The sequence below is a fragment of the Piliocolobus tephrosceles genome, chromosome 11 (genome assembly GCF_002776525.5).
Source record: "Piliocolobus tephrosceles isolate RC106 chromosome 11, ASM277652v3, whole genome shotgun sequence".
Lineage (NCBI taxonomy): Eukaryota > Metazoa > Chordata > Mammalia > Primates > Cercopithecidae > Piliocolobus > Piliocolobus tephrosceles.
Genome location: NC_045444.1, coordinates 114354223 through 114373259, shown reverse-complemented (window position 1 = coordinate 114373259; position 19037 = coordinate 114354223). Strand labels below are relative to the sequence as shown.

The 19037-nt window shown below is 39.4% G+C and overlaps 1 protein-coding gene across 1 annotated transcript in view; it reads right to left on the bottom strand.

Annotated features, from left to right (window-relative positions):
• DAW1 (dynein assembly factor with WD repeats 1) overlaps window positions 1-19037 on the bottom strand; it is a 49228-nt gene that overhangs the window by 16099 nt on the left and 14092 nt on the right. Inside the window, exons 5-10 of the mRNA XM_026451656.1 lie at window positions 18536-18658; window positions 12501-12600; window positions 8029-8136; window positions 6151-6257; window positions 4830-4932; window positions 3911-4025 (exon numbers count right to left, since the gene is read on the bottom strand). Of these exons, the coding sequence (XP_026307441.1) occupies window positions 3911-4025; window positions 4830-4932; window positions 6151-6257; window positions 8029-8136; window positions 12501-12600; window positions 18536-18658 (656 nt within the window). The remainder of the gene's footprint in view (window positions 1-3910; window positions 4026-4829; window positions 4933-6150; window positions 6258-8028; window positions 8137-12500; window positions 12601-18535; window positions 18659-19037) is intronic.

Sequence of the window (19037 nt, the reverse complement as noted above, 5' to 3'; positions counted from 1 at the left end):
AGTATAGCTTCATATACAATTGTCAAGGATATGGCTCAAAAAATAGTATAAGCTTACTTAGGTTGTCAGACAGATAATGCAGATACAGGGCGGTGTCATACATTATCAGGGAGATGACACATAGCATAGTGCCATACAAAGCATCGGTGTCTCGTGGATGATTGGATGCAGGAAAAAAAAGGTATCTGGGTGATGACATATAATTTTGTGTCATATGAAGATACCATGGATTTGACACAGATATGTTGTAATGTCACAGGTGCTTATCATGAAAATGAAGCAGACATATTGCAGCATCATAAATTAAGTGATCAGGGAAGTAACACAAAAATACTGTATCATCATACCCTGTTTTCCAAATGGCACAGACATAGTGTAGTATCATATATGTTTGTCCTGGAGATTAATTGTAGCCTAGTGTAATAAATGGTTATTACGAATATGACACAGAAGTAGTATAAAGTAACATATTATAGCATCTTATGGGGTTATTAAAGGGGTGATATAGCAATAACATAACATCACACATTGTTGTCCAATATATTTCAAACAATGTAACACCACCTATGGCTGTCTAGAATACGAGGGGTGTGTGTGTGCATGTGTGTGTGTGTTCATTAATGAATATATTCATCAAGGAGACAGGGTCTCACTCTGTCACTCAGACTGGAGTGTAGTGGCATAATCATAGTTCACTGTAACCCTGAACTCCTAGGCTCAAGTTATTTTCCTCAGCTTACTGAGTAGTTAGGTCTACAGGTGCACGCCACCACACCTGGCTAATTTTGTTTTAATATTTTGTAGTGATAGGGTCTCCCTATGTTGCCCAGGCTGGTCTCAAACTCCTGGCCTCAAGCGATCCTCCCACCTTGGCCTCCCAAAGTATTGAAATTACAAGCATGAGCCACCACACCTGGCCATGATGCATATATTATATAGTATCATACATGATCATCAAGAAAATTGTCAGTACAACATCATATATGACTACCAAAGAATAAGATAGGCATAACACACTTTAGGATACCTCAGAAACATCATGACAATGTATTTGGTTATCAGTGAGATGATGCACATATAGTATAGTGTCATACGTGGGTAACAAGTTATACACAGACACAGTGTGGCATTGCAATGGTTAATTTTATGCATCAACTTGACTGTGTTAAGGGATACCCAAGTAGTTGTTAAAACATTATTTCTGGGTGTGTCTGTGAGGGTGTTAGACTGAGTAAAGAAGAGCCACCCTCACCAATGTGGGCAGGTATCATCCAATCCATTGAGGACCCAGATACAACAAAAGGTAGAGGAAGGATGAAATTCTTCTCTCTTCTGGAGCTGGGACATCCATCTTCACCTTCTCTGGCCCTCAGTCATCAGAGCTCCTGGTTCTCAGATCCTCAGACTCCAAGACTGACACCAGTGCCCTCCTCAGTTCTCTCAAGTTTTTGGCCTCAGACTAAGAGTTACACTATTGGTTCCCCAAGTTTTTAGGTTTTCAGACTTGGACTGAATTACACCACTGATTTTCCTGATTCTCCAGCTTGCAGATGGCATATCACAAGACTTCTCAGCCTTCATATATAAATATGTGTGTATGTATACTTATATAATATTGGTTACATACTATATATGTGTGTGTGTATTTATATACTATTGGTTATATATTTATATATAGTATGAACAGAATTATACATATAGTAAATATAGTATAAAACATACAAATATATAATATATAAAAAATATAAAATATATAAAATTATATATAGGATAAAACAGAACCAATAGGATATATATAAAATACAATAGGATACATGTATAAAACAGAATCAATAGGATATATATATATATGTATAAAACAGAACCAATAGGATATATACATAAAATATCACCACCTTTCTAAAGGTGGCAATGTGATATAGTGGACCCTGCAGACCATGTTGGCCAGGTCAATGAGGTATAAATACTATAGCATCATACCTGGATTTCTAAGAAATACGAAGATATGGAACAGTATCATACATGGTTATAAAGAATAGGATAAAGATATAGTATACTATCATACATTATTATAAAGAGGATAACAAACACAGTGTAAATTAAAACATAGTAGTCAGATACATGACATAGATAAAATATAGCATCATATGTGGTCATCAGACAGATAACATAGACTTGGTGTAGCTTCATACGTGGTCATCAGGTAGATGGTATTGATGTAATTTAGCATCATCTGTGTCTTCAGGAAGATGACACATAGTTCATACTTCATATTCTATGCCTCATAGAATAGCATCACGCATGGTATGTGATGCCATGATATAACATAGACTTAGTATAGCATCACATATGCTTGCCAAGGAGACATAGGATGATGGAGACATGGTATAGTACCATGTGGTTATCAAGGATATGGTGTAGACACAGTTTAGTGTAAAACAGGAAATTGTCAGGGAGATAATGTAGAAGTTGTATAGTGTTAACACATGTTTGTCAGGAATATGCTGCAGACATAGAGTCGCATCATAAATACTTGCCAGGGAAATAGTGCAGACACAATGAATCATCACATGTGGTTGTCAAAGAGATGACACATAGTATGGCATCATATATGTTTGTCATGGGAATGACTTGTTGTTCAGTATCATAAAATGTTATCCAAGACATCATGCATGCATAGTACACCAATACAGATGGTTGTCACTGAGAGAATAAAGACGTTGTATAGCATTGCATGTGGCTTCAATGAGATGATGTGGACACAGAGTTAGTATCATACATATTTGTCAGCAAGATGACTCATGGTTTTGCATCATATATGATTATCAAGGATATGATGTAGATATGGCCCAGCATCAAAAGTGGTTTTAAAGGAGTAGATGAAAACACAGTAGCATAATATTCAACTTTCAACAAGATGATGCAGATAGAGTGTAGAAATAAACATGATCCTTGGGTGATAAGACAGACACAATATCATGTCACATGTGAGCCACAGGGAGATGACACGTATAGTGTAGTATCACATGTGACTGTCACAGGATTGAAGCACACCTAGGATAGCACCATGTATGGTTATCAATAAGATGACTCATAGTGTAGAATCACAGTGGTAATCAAAGAGACAGTGTATACCATAGCATCATGTATGCTTATCACAAAAATGTGGTAGACATAGTGAAACAGCACATGTGGTTATAAGGGAGATTATAGCACCATTGATGGCAATTAAGTTGACAAGGCCAACATAGGGTAACATCATACATAATAATCAGGGAAGCCAGGCACGTTGGCTCATGCCTGTAATCCCAGCACTTTGGGAGGGCAAGGCAGGTGGATCACCTGAGGTCAGGAGTTCAAGACCAGTGTGGCCAACATGGAGAAACCCCGTCTCTACTAAAAATACAAAAATTAGCCAGGCATGGTGGTGCATGCCTGTATTCTCAGCTACTTGGGAGGCTGAGGCAGGAAAATTGCTCAAACCTGGGAGACGGAGGTTGCGTTGAGCTGAGATCATACCACTGCACTCCAGCCTGGGCAATAGAGTGAGACTCCATCTCAAAATAATAATAATACTAATAATCATGGAGATGACCCAGAATATAGCATCATATACAGATATTAAGAAGATGACAAAGACCTCATATACCTGGTTATCTAGCAGGTAACACAGACATTGTATTACATTTACACATTTACATTTACATTGTATTACATGTACACATTACATGTGGTTATCAGCTCTATGATATAGACACACCATTGTGCCTTACATGGTCACCACAGAGATGAGACATATTTTTTAATCATGGCTGGTCATCAAAGAAATGACCCATAGTGTAGAATCATGCATGGTCATCAAGCAAAGCATAAAACTCTCCAAAAATTAAAATATGAACAGATCACCTACCATCAGCTGAAGCAGTTGCAATAAGCTTTCCAGTGTAATCAAAGCAGCTGTCTAGTATTTCATCATCATGGCCTGTTAAGGTTGCCACACATTTTCCATTTGTAGCATCCCACAGCTACAATTAAAAGCAACAAAAAACAAAAAAAAAAGACTATGACTTTCTTTCTCAAGTGTGAAGATGGCCAGTGGTCTTCATGACATGCTTATGGCTGGTTAAGTAACTGTGCAAATATTACTTGTATAATTCTCGCATGTTCAGTTAGATTTACTTTGATTCATGACCAGAGAACACAGCCAACCATCAAGGAAGGCACACCCTAGTCACAGAGAAAACCAAAGTCAGACATTTAGAATCTGCCACTACATTAAAGAAAGAAAAAATATCTCAACGTGTATGCTTTACTGGTTGGTAAAGAGTTTTGCTCTTTTTATAGGAAGGACATCAAATGATTAGGAGATTCATATAAAACTACAATGTCAGAAAATGAAAAGTACATTATAAAACTGTAATATATCTGTTACATAAACAAACGATAATTCCATAGTATAATCTCTTAGTAACCATTTTTTAAGTATAGAAACTTAGGGACAAGGAAACATTGTGTTTGAGGCTCCTTGAGGGTCACTCTACTAATTGAAGTTCTATAAATAAACAGTGGGATATTAAATAAAAATAAAATGCCTTCTCAAATACGATATTTAATATACTTGAAGAAATTCAAATTGCTTTACTACATCACAATTCCTTCAAATTTGGAAAATCCAAAACTTGAAATTTAAAAAATTACCAATTATTATTTGTAAATTAATATCTTAATTTTATATCACCTTTGAAATTTGTTAATGTTACAATGGATATCTGACACAGTAAAGAGTATAGACACAATATAAAGCAAAGATATTTATTTATTTAGCTCACCATGCAGGTTTTGTCCATAGATCCAGTTAATATTAGAGAGCAATCCCAATTGAATAAGGCACTGCTAATCTCAGCACAATGACCAATTAAGATATGTACCTTCCTACAACGCAAAAATAATTAAAATTAATGAAAGATATCTTACTTCAGTATATGCACATGAATAATGAGGCCAAGCCCATCTATGTAAGCTAATCTAAATTTTGGTTTTTATAAAATAATATATTTGATGACAAAACAAATACAGCTTTACTAGTGCTCAAAAAGAAACTACTAATAATTTCATTTCGGCAGGGCACAGTGGCTCACGCCTGTAATCCCAGCACTTTGGGAGGCCGAGGTGGGTGGATCCACAAGATCAGGAGATCGAGACCATCCTGGCTAACACGGTGAAATCCCACCTCTACTAAAAATACAAACAAATTCTCCGGGCGAGGTGGCGGGCGCCTGCAGTCCCAGCTACTCGGGAGGCTGAGGCAGGAGAATGGCGTGAACCCGGGAGGCGGAGTTTGCAGTGAGCTGAGATCGTGCCACTGCACTCCAGCCTGGGCAACAGAGCGAGACTCCGTCTCAAATAAATAAATAAATAAATAAATAAATAAATAAATAATAATTTCATTTCAACAAAAATGTACTTAGATTTTAAACTATCAAAATAATGCTACTTAAGGCAACATTTCAGAAAGAAATGGGTAACAAATAGCAAAGGCTATGAGAAGTATTCTTCTACCAGAGGAGTGCACCCTGGTTGTTCAGAAACCACACGTCAAGTAACTGAAAGGTCCTTCTTTCTCTCTCATTTCTTGTTGCATACATCTTGGTCGGCACCCCTGATAATTAGCCCCTCTATTAAATCACAGACAAATCCAAGAGTAGTTTTCCAACACAAATATGCTAATATAGTTAACTTCCTAGCAACTAGGACCAAAAAGCATTAGGAAGGAAGTTGAAATTCTTGGACTAAATTAAATTTGGGAAATTAACTAAGAGTTTTATTTATACATGATATTCATGCCTAACATAATGACAAGCCATTGAAATTTGATTATCCATGGAATAAATAATAGCTATGTAACCAGACTATTGCTAACATTCTCCTTTTATGTTGCTGTTCGTCATTATTTGCTCAAAATTCCAAGGATGCACGTATTTTGTGAATCAGAAATATCATTAAAGAATGAATTAATTTACATTTTCAATATGTCCTATTTTTATGGAACCCAAAGCAGAGTTAATAGAGAACAGCTTAAGCTAATAAATAACAGAGGGTTTTCTGAACCCCCGATCCAGGTTAAAACAATTTTTAAGAACTAAGAATTACCTTCCAGTATCAACGTCCCACACTACAACTGTATGATCAAAAGACCCCGTGATGATTCTGTCTCCTGAGGTGTTAAATGACAAGGAGATGACTTCGCCAGAATGTCCCTAGAAAAAGAGCAGATATCGTCAAGTATACCGGCAGATAAAACAATTTCTGCAAGTGTACAATATTATAGTCTAAAAGGAAATGCTGGAGAAGGCCGAGCTCTAGGAAGGGAGGTCAGCGGTTGGCTGGGGTGAGGATGGGGAGTGTCTGCACGTGGGCACAGGGTTCTTTTTGGGGTGATGGAAAGGTTTGAAAACTAGGTTTTGGTAATGGCTACACAATCCTGTAAGTTTACTAAAATTAGTGACTTACACACAGCTACTTCATTTAACTTAATAATGTTGATTAAAAACAAAAGAAAGAGGTTGCGTTTGGGGAAACTAGAGGACGTCCTTTACATTGTCTCGGAAACACTACAGAGCTGGGGACTACATGGGCTAATAACGCACGGTGTGCAAAAGTAAACAGTGTATGAAATAAAACTAACTACTTTTAAAAAGGAAATTATTAGGATAACTTGACATGAAATCAATTGATAAATTCCTGCCTTTGGCCTGACTTTCAGCTCGTTACTGTCTAGTGTTAGTGAATCAAACCGTGAGACAATGGGAAGAAACCCCTCTCTACAGCAGATTCTGGAACTCTGGTAAGGGGATCCTGGGTGGAGTACGTATAGCCCTTGATTCCTTCACTATTTTAGTAAATTCACATAATTATATTTTTAAATAATACAAAGAAATAGAGAAGTTGATTTATAACTGGATATTTCTGATTGATTTCAAAGGACAAAAACATGTAATTGAATATTAGAATTCTAAGTACGCAAAACAAATGCACTCTGGCGCAGACAGGTGTGCCACGCAGGACCCCTCCCTTCGAGTGCTCTTAGGCAGTCTGTAAAAGGAGTCATTTTAGTTGAAAGTGCAGCATTAATGGGGCCTTTCCCTGCACATTTGCCTGAAAGAAGAGATAATAATGTTGTTGTTTAAAAAAAAAAAAAAGAACTGAGAACAGAAAGAGTATACTTACACTAATAAGGCTAGATTCTCAGATTTAAGAAAGAAAAGCCATTACTGTTACTTTTAAATGGTGAATTTTTTCTTTCTCAGTCCATGTTTCAACTTTATTAGAAAAAGCTTTCTGAGGAAACAAATCATGTTTTTTTAAAAATGTATTTACAGTTTTGAAAGGACAAGGAAACTGAATTTCCCATCCAGCTGTTCCCACTGAGTACAACATAGGGTCACCCTATTTTTGTTGCGGTGACTTGGGCTGGCGTGGGAGAAAGGGGAGGGTGGGAGGAAGGGGAGGGTGGCAGGTCACAGGGAGGTGCTGGGCGCATGGTGGTGACACACAAGAGCACACCCCACCAGCACTCATTCTGTGGGCAGAGCCCTTTGACCTTCTCCCTCTGGTCACTTGCCCCTCTCTCATTTCAGACTTTGTGATAAGGATGGTTCAAAGAGCAGCGGGCAGAGGAGAGTGTGCTCACAGTCATTGCTTTAAAGATTCTCTTGGCATGGTTCTCCAGTTCTGCCTCTTCCAGAAGTGCCAGCCTCCACCTGCTTTCCTTTTAGCCAGAGAGATGGTGATGGGTTCTAAGCTATAGTTAATGTGTTTTGCAGACTAAAGTTAGTCAAAATAAAAAGCTCCTTGGACTTCCCCAGCACCTCCACCCAAGTCTTTTGGAATAGCCAGGAAACCAGTAGGAATACTCTTTCACCACTACAGTCTGAAAACCAGCAACTCAACAACTTACAGCGCATTTTGTAACAAAAACACAAATAAGAATTAACACAAATAACAGGCTTATTAACATTATTGACATACTCTTAAGGTGCAAACTTCCTCGCCATTCTGAATGTTCCACAATTTGGCTGTTGTGTCCATACTTCCAGTCGCCACCAATGTGCTTTGAGGGTTAAATGATAAACACACCTAAATTACATGAAATGGGAGAAATTTTAGGAAAATAGAGTTTCAAAGTGTCCATTACACACAGAAAATTTTCCAGACGCAATTACCTTACCAGATTCAGCCTAATTCTTTGTACAAAACATCACATATGTGTGACCTGCTATCCCCAGGTTGAGTCCTTCAGAGTCCTCCTCTTGAAAAGAGGCTGCTTGTCCTCCCACAGCACCCAGCTCAGGCTTGGAGGGGCACTGGCTCCCTTTGCCACTTCCAGACCACAGAAGAACAAGAATAAAAGTGAAGATCCATGCTATCTGGCTCTCCTTCCCCTTGCTGCTGTCACCACAGTCCTTCCAATCATGGCCCCTCACTCATCAAGAGACTACTGGCTTGTAGTCTCAATGCCAAGTCTTTGGTGGCCTTCACATGGGCAATCCATCCAGTTCCCCCAGACCCATGCCCCAAACGACTCTTCAGTAGTCTCTCCCATGGCCACACCATGGACCTTGGTATTATCTTCTCTAGAAGATTCACCACCAATTCCCCAATCCAGGGTCACAATTTCCCTTCCCACTCCCCTCCCCTAGAAGATCTTTCATCTCATTGAGACATCTGCCTTTTCTCCTGGTCCATCCTCCCCATTCAACTGACACCCTGGAAGCATCACTCCTGCCAGTATCCCCAACACTCTTAGTCCCTATCTATCTGATGCACCTTTCGTACAAACTCCTAACATTAACTTTTATCAGGTAAGGATTTTATCCAATCATCTGCCTCCCTGCCTCATCACCCAGCCAAGGTAGCTTAAGAGAACTGCACAGAAAGTTACTGGTATTGCTCATTTATGCCTCTGTCCTCAACAGAGTCCTCAGCACCATTCCCTACTTTGTTTAAGACGCCTCTGGCTCCATACATTCTCCCATTCCCCACTCCTGCCTCTACTTCCATCCTCACCCCTCCTCAACAGACAAGCTGGCCTCCTACCACTTCCCCAAGAAAACTCTCCTGTCAGGTAGGAACTTCCCCACTCTGATCTTACTTTCCTTCCCTTCAGTCTCAGATGCAGAAGGATCCTTCCACCTATTCTAAGACCCCTTCCCTGCACACCTAGGGGAGATGCGCCCACCAGTTTTCCTTCCCTCTAGACTAGATGCTTTTCAGTGACCTGTAAATATGTTTGAGTAAATCCTCCCTTGACCTTACGTACCCCTCTTAGCTACCCTTCTTCTGCCTTTACAACCAAATTTCTTGGGAAACAGTCTACCATCATTTTTGTCCATCTTCTGCTCACTCTTCAACTCTTCTGAAACCACTCTGGGTAAATGTCCAATCCAGGTTTGGTCAGTCATCCCAGTTAACCTCCCTGACATCTGCAGCACTGACTCCTTTGTTCTTTAGTTTCCCTCTCTTTCTTCTTGTTTTTCTTTTTCCTTTTTGTATCATTTGAAGTTCTCTCTTCTCCACCCTCCCAAGGTTCTGTCAGTCTCCTCTCCACACTCTACCCTTTCCTCTGGGCAATTTCAATTGCTCATTGGTTTCTACTGTCACCCAGATACCAGTGACTCATGCATCCAAGTCTCTTTCCCAAACCTCACTGCTCAGTTCCAGCCCTAAAGAGCCAACTGCTAAATGGATGCCTCTGTTTGGCTATCACACAGGCAGCTTATATCAATCTAAGACACAAAAGTCATATCGATGCAAACCTGTTCCTCCTCTTTCATGCACAGAATTGGTGAATGGCACTGCCCATCATGCAAGCACAAAATCAGGGAATCCATCCTGGGTTCCCCTTTTCTTTTATGCCTCATAACTACTTAGTAACCAGGTTCTACTCATATTCTTTTCATCTATCTTTACAATAGGCCTTCATTTTTCACTTGGATTGCAGCAAGATCCCCAACTGGCCGATAACGTTGATCTTACCACCCTCCCATTTCTTTTTCACACTGCACAAAAATAATCTTTCCAAAGAGCACAGATGATCATACCATCTCCTAGCCAAAAAGTCTCAACAGTGTGGCATTACCTGCAAAATAAAATCCAATTCCTTAGCATGGTATATAACCTCCTGCATAATATGGCCCTTGCCTGCCTCTCCTACTTTAATTGCTCACACCCTGTGATCTGAATTTGAATGGGCTATAGGTATGCTAAGGTATGGACACTTAACTCAGGCAGCTGGGCAGCAGCAGGGTTCCTTGCCCATGGCCTCTGGCCATGCACAGCAGGCAGCTCCCCTCAGTGTGCTGCAAATCCACATTTGCATATTCTGCACATGGCACCACATGGAGGGTCAGGAAGTTCTGCTCTGATCACACAGAGCCACCTGAGTTTCAGGCACACACCACTTCTCCGCATTTACCAGGACTGCTCCCTCTGCCTGGAATGCACACGCCACCCCTCTGGAAAGTCTTTCCTGAACACCTTTCCCTGGCTCAGGAGGCCGCACGGCTCCCTCTGTGTCCACAATGAAATCCCCATCTACTCTGACCCTTACAACACATCTTTGAACTTATCCATTGAGGCTTTTACTCCTTCTACCAAATTGTAAGAACTGTGTCTGATTCTCTCAGGTATCCTAAGCATGTAGGCCAGGGCTCCACACACAGTCATTATTTAATAAATATTTATTGGATGGATGTTGACTATGAAAAAGATGAATGCCTCCCTAGGAATTATAGATAAAGAAAATATTTCCCAAAATCTAAAGGAGTGTGGGAAAATGGTCACACTCTAAGGACATGCACTATGTTTTTCTTTGACTTTGGGCCAGTTACTTAAGCTTTCAATGCCTCAGTACCCTACTCTGTAAAATGGGGAAATACCTTCCTCTTAGGGTTGCTATGAGGCACAACTAGGCTAATACCTGTCTGTGTAAAGGGGCTTTGGACAGTGCCTTTCAAACAGCAAGAGCTGTCAAAGGGTCAGTTATGTTTCACTGCAGTATTCCCAGTCACTAGCAAAGTACTTTCAACAGAGCATGAGTTATTGGTGGATTAATACACCATGAATGTTTAGGATGAGTGTAAATGAATTTTACTTCTAAAATAAGCAGACTGTTTTTGTTCTTGTTTTGTTTAAGGTGTACATAAATTAGCAGGATACAGGACCCTTTCCCACCTACAGCTAACTTCCTTATCCTCAAGAAATATTTCTAAGCATTCTACAGTCTGTCCTAAGTATCTTGTTCCTCAGTTCCAGGGGTGGGTGTGGGTGCTAGAACTTGAACACTGCTGGCAGATTGGCTGTCACCAACTATTCACAAAAGCTGTCGCCACTGTGGCTTGCTTTCCCCCCCTCCACCCCTGTATGTTCTTGTTTGCTTTTCCTGGTTCACAGCAGGTATCTTTTTTTCCAGTGAATATTGAGGTTAAAAGACCCATCACTCTTTGTTATCAATTTCCCCTCTTCATCTAATAATAGTTATTAGCACATTCTTTTTACGTCTCTCTTCAATTCAAAAAGTACTGAGCTATATTTCCCTGCTGGTAATTATGGGAGAAGTGGTTATATTTTGTTTCCTGCTTTAGCCTTTTCTCTCTTTCACCCTTAAAAGTCTCTATTATTTTTATACCACTACTGCAGTGGGTACCTTCTATTTGTGGATTCTCTTTTGGTATTATCCGCTTAAGAGTAACTTCAAAGTACAACAAGGGAAGTGAGTTAAATATCTAAAGAATCATTCTACCTAATGAAGGCCAGAAATGGAGGGAAAGGGGTGATCCCCACTAACAGGCCAAAACATAACTTGGGGATTTGTTAAAATCAGATCAATTTTTCCATATTTAAATATTTGATTAAAAACATTTAAGGTATTAGTAATCATCAGGAGCAGCAGCCTGTTTATTTTTAAGAGCTATCATCTGTTCTTACGGAATGCCAATTATTGCACTAATTGTTATAAGATACATCTCAGAACTGGTCAAGGAAAAGGGCTTCCCGATAGTGAAAGCTGTTTCGAGTATCAGACTATTCATGCAAATTTGGGCTCTAATGATACACAGAGAACAATCAGCCTAAATATTTCATATAGTACTTTAAAAATTATATTAAAAAACTGTTTTTATCACTTAATTGACCCTCATTGAGTCAGTACTTTAAAGAAAAGTCAATGAAAAAGAAAAGTAAGATTGGTTATTATATTTATAAATGTATCATATTACGTGTCTACTTAGTCAATGCAGGATACAATTCTTTATAGAATCTGCAAGATATTAACTAGAGTAATTTTTAAATTGTATTGGTACCACCATATAAATATAGGCAGACTAAAAACATGGGGTAGAATTTGAAAACTAATTATAAAAGTAGCTACACTACTTTTATAATAGAATCCTAAAAAGAAACAGCAACATAAAATATAATAATAAATTCTTAAATATACTCACTATTTCTGCTGTATGACCCCTGAAGGTATGGTAACATTCTCCTGATTCTACACTCCAGAGTTTGCAAGTTTTATCAAAGGACCCGGTGGCAATTTTGTCACTAGGATTTAAAAGAAATGTGGAATATTTAAAAAAAGACATGTTATATAATAAACTGAACTAAGATAAGAGATGTTAATACATGAGTAAAAAGTTCACTTCTAAAGCTATAAGCAATCTTAAATTTGTTTCAGTGGATAATAAAAGTCTAATTTTTGAGTGGTATCAATTTACACATTTAATTTCAAAGGTTTCAAAGTTATAGGTATGTTTGGGATTATAACAATTTTTTTCATTATACTTTAAGTTCTAGGGTACTTGTGCCCAACATGCAGGTTTGTTATATATGTATACTTGTGCCATGTTGGTGTGCTGCACCCATCAACTCGTCAGCACCCATCAACTCCTCATTTACATCAGGTATAACTCCCAATGCCATCCCTCCCCCTGGCCCCCTTCTCATAATAGGCCCTGGTGTGTGATGTTCCCCTTCCAGAGTCCAAGTGATCTCATTGTTCAATTCCTACCTATGAGTGAGAACATGCAGTGTTTGGTTTTCTGTTCTTGCGATAGTTTGCTGAGAATGATGGTTTCCAGCTGCATCCATGTCCCTTCAAAGGACACGACTTCATCCTTTTTTATGGCTGCATAGTATTCCATGGTGTGTATGTGCCACATTTTCTTAATCCAGTCTGTCACTGATGGACATTTGGGTTGATTCCAAGTCTTTGCTATTGTGAATAGTGCCACAGTAAACATACATGTGCATGTGTCTTTATAGCAGCATGATTTATAATCCTTTGGGTATATACCCAGTAATGGGATGGCTGGGTCATATGGTATTTCTAGTTCTAGGTCCTTGAGGAATCGTCATACTGTTTTCCACAATGGTTGAACCAGTTTACAGGGATTATAACAATTTTTAAAATGAGTTTAATGAATGTAGCAAAAGGTTTAGTTTAGAAAATTACTTACAAATTAAAATAAATAACATATAGTATGAACTGTGTAAACATAGAAAAATTCTGTTAATAAGTATATGGAAAAGAATAACATTGAATGTAAAAGAAAAATGAAAAAAGATAAATCCCATTAAAAATATGGTTAATAAGGTTTTGAGAATATAGACAGTGCTTGTCCTCTTAAGGAAATAATGCCTATATTATTCCAGTTGTAAGAGGGCTTAGAAAGGAAATACAAAGACTTCAGTTACTTTCAACTAAGAGGCTTCTCATATTGACTGAGGGGCAGGGCTGTCGTCAACATCCAACAAGCAAGAGTAGATGCAAGAGTAGACCCTGTTTGGCCTTTGATCTTGGAACTAAAACCTTTCCTTTTAACCCTGGCTTACATCTGTCTTTTATACCAGCTCTTCAAGATGTTCACTCAATTGGATTATAATTTACAGCACAAGCTCATTTTCCCAAAGTGTAAGAGATCTCACCACCCAACACATATATCCTAAAGCAGACTAGAAATTTATAGTTATCCAGACTAACACTGATGCCTTGATTCTCTCCCTCGTCCCAGGACACCCATATTTTTGTAGTGTCTACATGGTCTCTCAGACTAAAGCAAAGTGGCACCCTCTTTGTCAATGATTGAAGGACAGCTTATATTGGCAAACACTCATGCACCCAAAGCTTCCTAACAGCGTATCTGACCGGGCTTTCTCCTCTGGCATCCAGCCCAGGGCATTTTACTTCAGCTGCTGATGTCTTCCAATATGTGCTCAAGATAAGCTCAAAGCCTTGCACTTTTTTTTTTTTTTTTTCTTTTTTTGAGACAGAATTTTATTCTGTTGCCCAGGCTAGAATTCAGTGGTGCGATCTCAGCTCACTGCAACCTCAACCTCCAGAGCTCAAGCAATCCTCCCACCTGAGTAACTCGGACTACAGGTACATGTCACCATGCTTGGCTCATATTTTTTATTTTTTTGGAGAGATGAGGTCTCATTATGTACATTCTTTATCAGTTCCCTCAGTTTTTTTTCACGCTTCCTGCCCCTCAAACATATGAGTCTGGAGTTGTTGTTTCTTGACTGATACCTATTCTATCACAAACTGTTCTCTATATCCACATGACACCATGTTATAGAAGATATCTTATTGGGAGAACCTGCTCCCGAGGTTTAACGTGGGTTCTTTGCTATTTCCTAAATGTCTCAGCTGGGTTGAGAAATAAAGGGAAAGAGCACAAGAGAGAGAAATTTAAAGCTGGGTGTCCGGGGGAGATTCACATGTCGGCAGGATCCATGATGTTCCCCAAGCCATAAAACCAGCAAGTTTTTACTAGCAATTTTCAAAACGGGAGGGAGTGCACGAATAGGGTGTGGGTCACAGAGATCACATACTTCACAAGGTAAGAAAATATCACAAAGCAAATGGAGGCAGGGCGAGATCACAGGACCACCAGATAAGGTGAAATTAAAATTGCTAATGAAGTTTCGGGCATGCATTGTCATTGATAACATCTTATCAGGAAACAGGGTTTGAGAGCGGATAACCTGTCTGACCAAAATTTATTAGGTGGGAATTTTTCCACCCTAGTAAGCCTGGGAGCACTATAGGAGACCAGGGTTATTGCATCCCATCGGCTTCGACCATAAAAGACGGGACGCCTTAAAAAGGGGCTGTCTATAAGCCTACCTTCAGTGCGCATTCTCTTTCTCAGGGATGTTCCTTGCTGAGAAAAAGAATTCAGCGATATTTCTTCTATTTGCTTATGAAAGAGGAGGAATATAGCCCTGTTTCCGTCCGGCTCACCGGCAGCCAATTCAAAGTTACCTCTCTTGTTCCCTGAACATCACTGTTATCCTGTTCTTTTTTAAAGATATCCAGATTTCATATTCAAACACACATGCTCTACAAACAATTTGTGCAGACGACACAATCACAGGGTCCTGAGGCGACATTCATCCTCCTCAGTTTACAAAGAAAATGACAGGATTAAGAGATTAAAGTAAAGACAGGCATAGGAAATCACAAGGATATTCATTGGGGAAGTGATAAGTGTCCATGAAATCTTCACAATTTATGTTCAGAGATTACAGTAAAGACAGGTGTAAGAAATTATAAAAGTATTAATTTGGGGAACTAATAAACGTCCATGAAATCTTCACAATTTATGTTCTTCTGCCGCGGCTTCAGCCGGTCCCTCCGTTCGGGGTCCCTGACTTCCTGCAACACTATCTCTCATGTCAATGTGTTTGAGAATTACTGTATTGAATCAAAGCTTATACCTGCCCTGAGGTATAAAGCAGATAAACAGTAAATTTGGTTGAAGTTTTTTTTATTCTCTCTCTCTAATACACACACACACACACACACACTCCCTCTTATTCTTTGGTGATTGTGTTGAATTAATGCTACCGAAACCCCCGTGACCCCAAAGTGCAATGAGAAACACTGCATTCATGCATACATGAATCATCAGGCGAGGATAACTGATTGGATGAGGGGGTTTTTCATCAGGGGCTCTTGGTAGAATTCAGTTGAAGGGTCAAAAAGTATCCCTCACTTCTCCAACAAGAGAAAACATCATTCTCAGATAGACACCCAAACACGTCACATTTGTTAAGTAGACTATTAAAGGATATGGTGTTATGTTACAGAGAATGTCCTTTAAATAGCATTGCAATGAAAGTAGGAATTATACCAGAAGTAAAATAGTGTCACTTATAATTTCAATAAAATCTTTATCTTTTCATAAGCTGGTGTAATAAGGTATTATAAAAACTGTCATTCTCTGGAATATAAAAATGCATAGATCAAAGTTAAACTTTCTAAAACTTAATTGGAATGTTTAATCATTTTAATGTACCAATTTAAGTTTGGTGCCATCACAATTAACATGTTTTGAAAGGGTATTACATTTTTTACAGATATTATATGGGCAACCTAGATATCAAGTTTTTAAACTATAGTATAAAATGTCTATTCTAAGTGTATCAAATTTTTATGAAATTCCTCTATTCTTTCTGCCCCTACCCAGGCAATGAGTGTATTACTTTATCACGAGTGTATTGTCGCAACTGCATCCTAAATGACCTCCTTGTGTTCTGTTTCTTCTCACATCCAAACCCTCTGACCTCTTCTCTCTGACAGAGCTATCCTTCTATTTAAAACATCACTTTCATTGTTCCACTTTTTGTTCCTAAACCCTTGATGGCAACTCAGTCCTACAGGACAGAGTTTAAACTCCACTGAATGCTCTGACCTCACACACTTCTGTTTCTCAACATGAAATGCTCACTGCAGGGACTGGCCACTGACTGTGCCTGATGAATCCCCTCCTTGAAACACTGAGCTGCTGAGGTCTCTTTGCTCCGTGTGTCCTCTCCACTGCTCACCACCTTCATCCTTCTGGCTTCCGCTTTCGGCTCACACCATCTCTAAAGACTCTCACCAGGAGAAATCACAGTGATCTCTTCTCTTAATTGTTAAATCATTTACTGTTTTGTTCTAGTCATCATAATACTATAGTAAATGAGCCACATTTATAGAACCAGCGTCATCTATGGAAACATTTATTTAGTATGTGCAATCATGAAAACATACATGCTTGTCTAAAAAATGTATACTCCACTAGATATAAATAGATATTTGTTTGCCAATCTTTTCACAAGAGGGCACTGTCTTTCTTTGATTATGTGTCAGCTAAGTGGAGTTCACCATTTGTCTTTCAGAAATGTTATCAAACCTCTACAATACCTAGTTTTCTTTTCTTGCAAATGGAATGAGAACTTAAAGAACTTAAACATTCGTGCAGAACAATCTGAGTGCAGAATTTTTCTAGATTTTGACAGTATGCTTTCCAATTGAACATTGATCTCAGCCACAACTTCATTTAGTTATGAAACAATTTTTCAAAGATTTGCCTTATCTGTGCTTCCCTAGAAAAGACCAGGTTTCTTTTCCACTCATATTTTATTAGTTTATGTAATATTTAGTTAAATTACACGTTATGCTACACAATTACAATTGAAAGCACAACCAACATAAGCACATTGGTTGACAAATACAACTAACTCTTGATCAGTTTAGAGCCTAACCAGTGGAAGGAGATGCCCACTCCAGTGGGTATCTTCATTGCTACAGACGCTCAGGGTGCCGTGGGAATCAGCAGTGTGTCGTGAGGAAGAATAGAGGACACTGGGTAATCTCCTGTCAATTATGTAGAGGTTGGTTTAAAACTACTTCTGTTGTACTTGGTACTGTTATTTAGCATGTTGGCATGTTGCCACACACATTTTTTTCCTGCCTGGCAAGACTGTAAATTAACTTCTAAATGAAGTAAACCATGATGTGTGTGTATGTCACATTCCCCCAGAGGCACCAGCCCAGAGCTATGAACATCAATACGCAGTGCCTGTCAGAACTTCCAAGGGTTGAGAGTCAAGTCTTGCCTGAGCATGAACTCCAGCTCTCCTCTTTACTACCGTGTGATCCTTGGAAGCGTCCTTGAACCTTGTAATTTTTTTTTTTTTTTTTTTTTTTTTGTCAGAGTCTCACTCTGTTGCCCAGGCTGGAGTGCAATGATGTAATCTCAGCTCACTGCAACCTCCGCCTCCTGGGTTCAAGTGATTCTCCTGCCTCAGCCTCCTGAGTAGCTGGGAATACAGGCACCCGCCATCATACAGTACATACATTAGCCCAGCTAATTTTTGAATTTTTAGTAGAGATGGGGTTTCACCACGTTGGCCAGGCTGGTCTCAAACTCCTGAGCTCAAGTGACCCACCACCTCGGCCTCCCAAAGTACTGGGATTACAGGCGTGAGCCACCGCGCCTGGCCTTAAACCTTGTATTCTGTACGAGGATGGTGATAGGTAACCCAAAGACCCCTTTAAGCATTGAAGGAGGTATTTAAAAGGCTTCCAAAGCACATACCAAGCACTCAGCCAGTTTAGACTTCTTGTCTGCTTCCCTTTCTCCCCAAGCAGATGGAGGGATGAATAAATGAATTAATGAACAAATACGTGAAAGGATGAACATACCCGTAAGGATTGTTGAATGCGATGGCATAAACCACATTCCTGTGGCCCTCCAGGGTGTTCAGCTCCTCTCCAGAAGCAGTGTCCCAGAGCTTGCACGTCCGATCGTAGCTTCCTGTGATAAAGCTAACACAAGGAATATAAACGTGTTGCAGGGAAGAATGGCAGTGTGTTAATAAACACTTCATGTTTTACCTGCAGGATAATAACTCTATTTAGTATGCTGTTTTTTGTTTGTTTGTTTGTTTGTTTGAGAGGGAGTCTCGCTCTGTCACTCAGGCTGGAGTGCAATGGCATGATCTCGGCTCACTGCAACTTCTGCCTCCCAGGTTCAAGCGATTCTCCTGCCTCAGCCTCCTGAGTAGCTGGGATGACAGGTACCCACCACCATGCCTGGCTATATTTTTGTGTCTGTTTTTAGTAGAGATGGGGTTTCACCATCTTGGTCAGGCTGGTCTTGAACTACTGACCTCAGGTGACCTGCCTGTCTCAGCCTCCCAAAGTG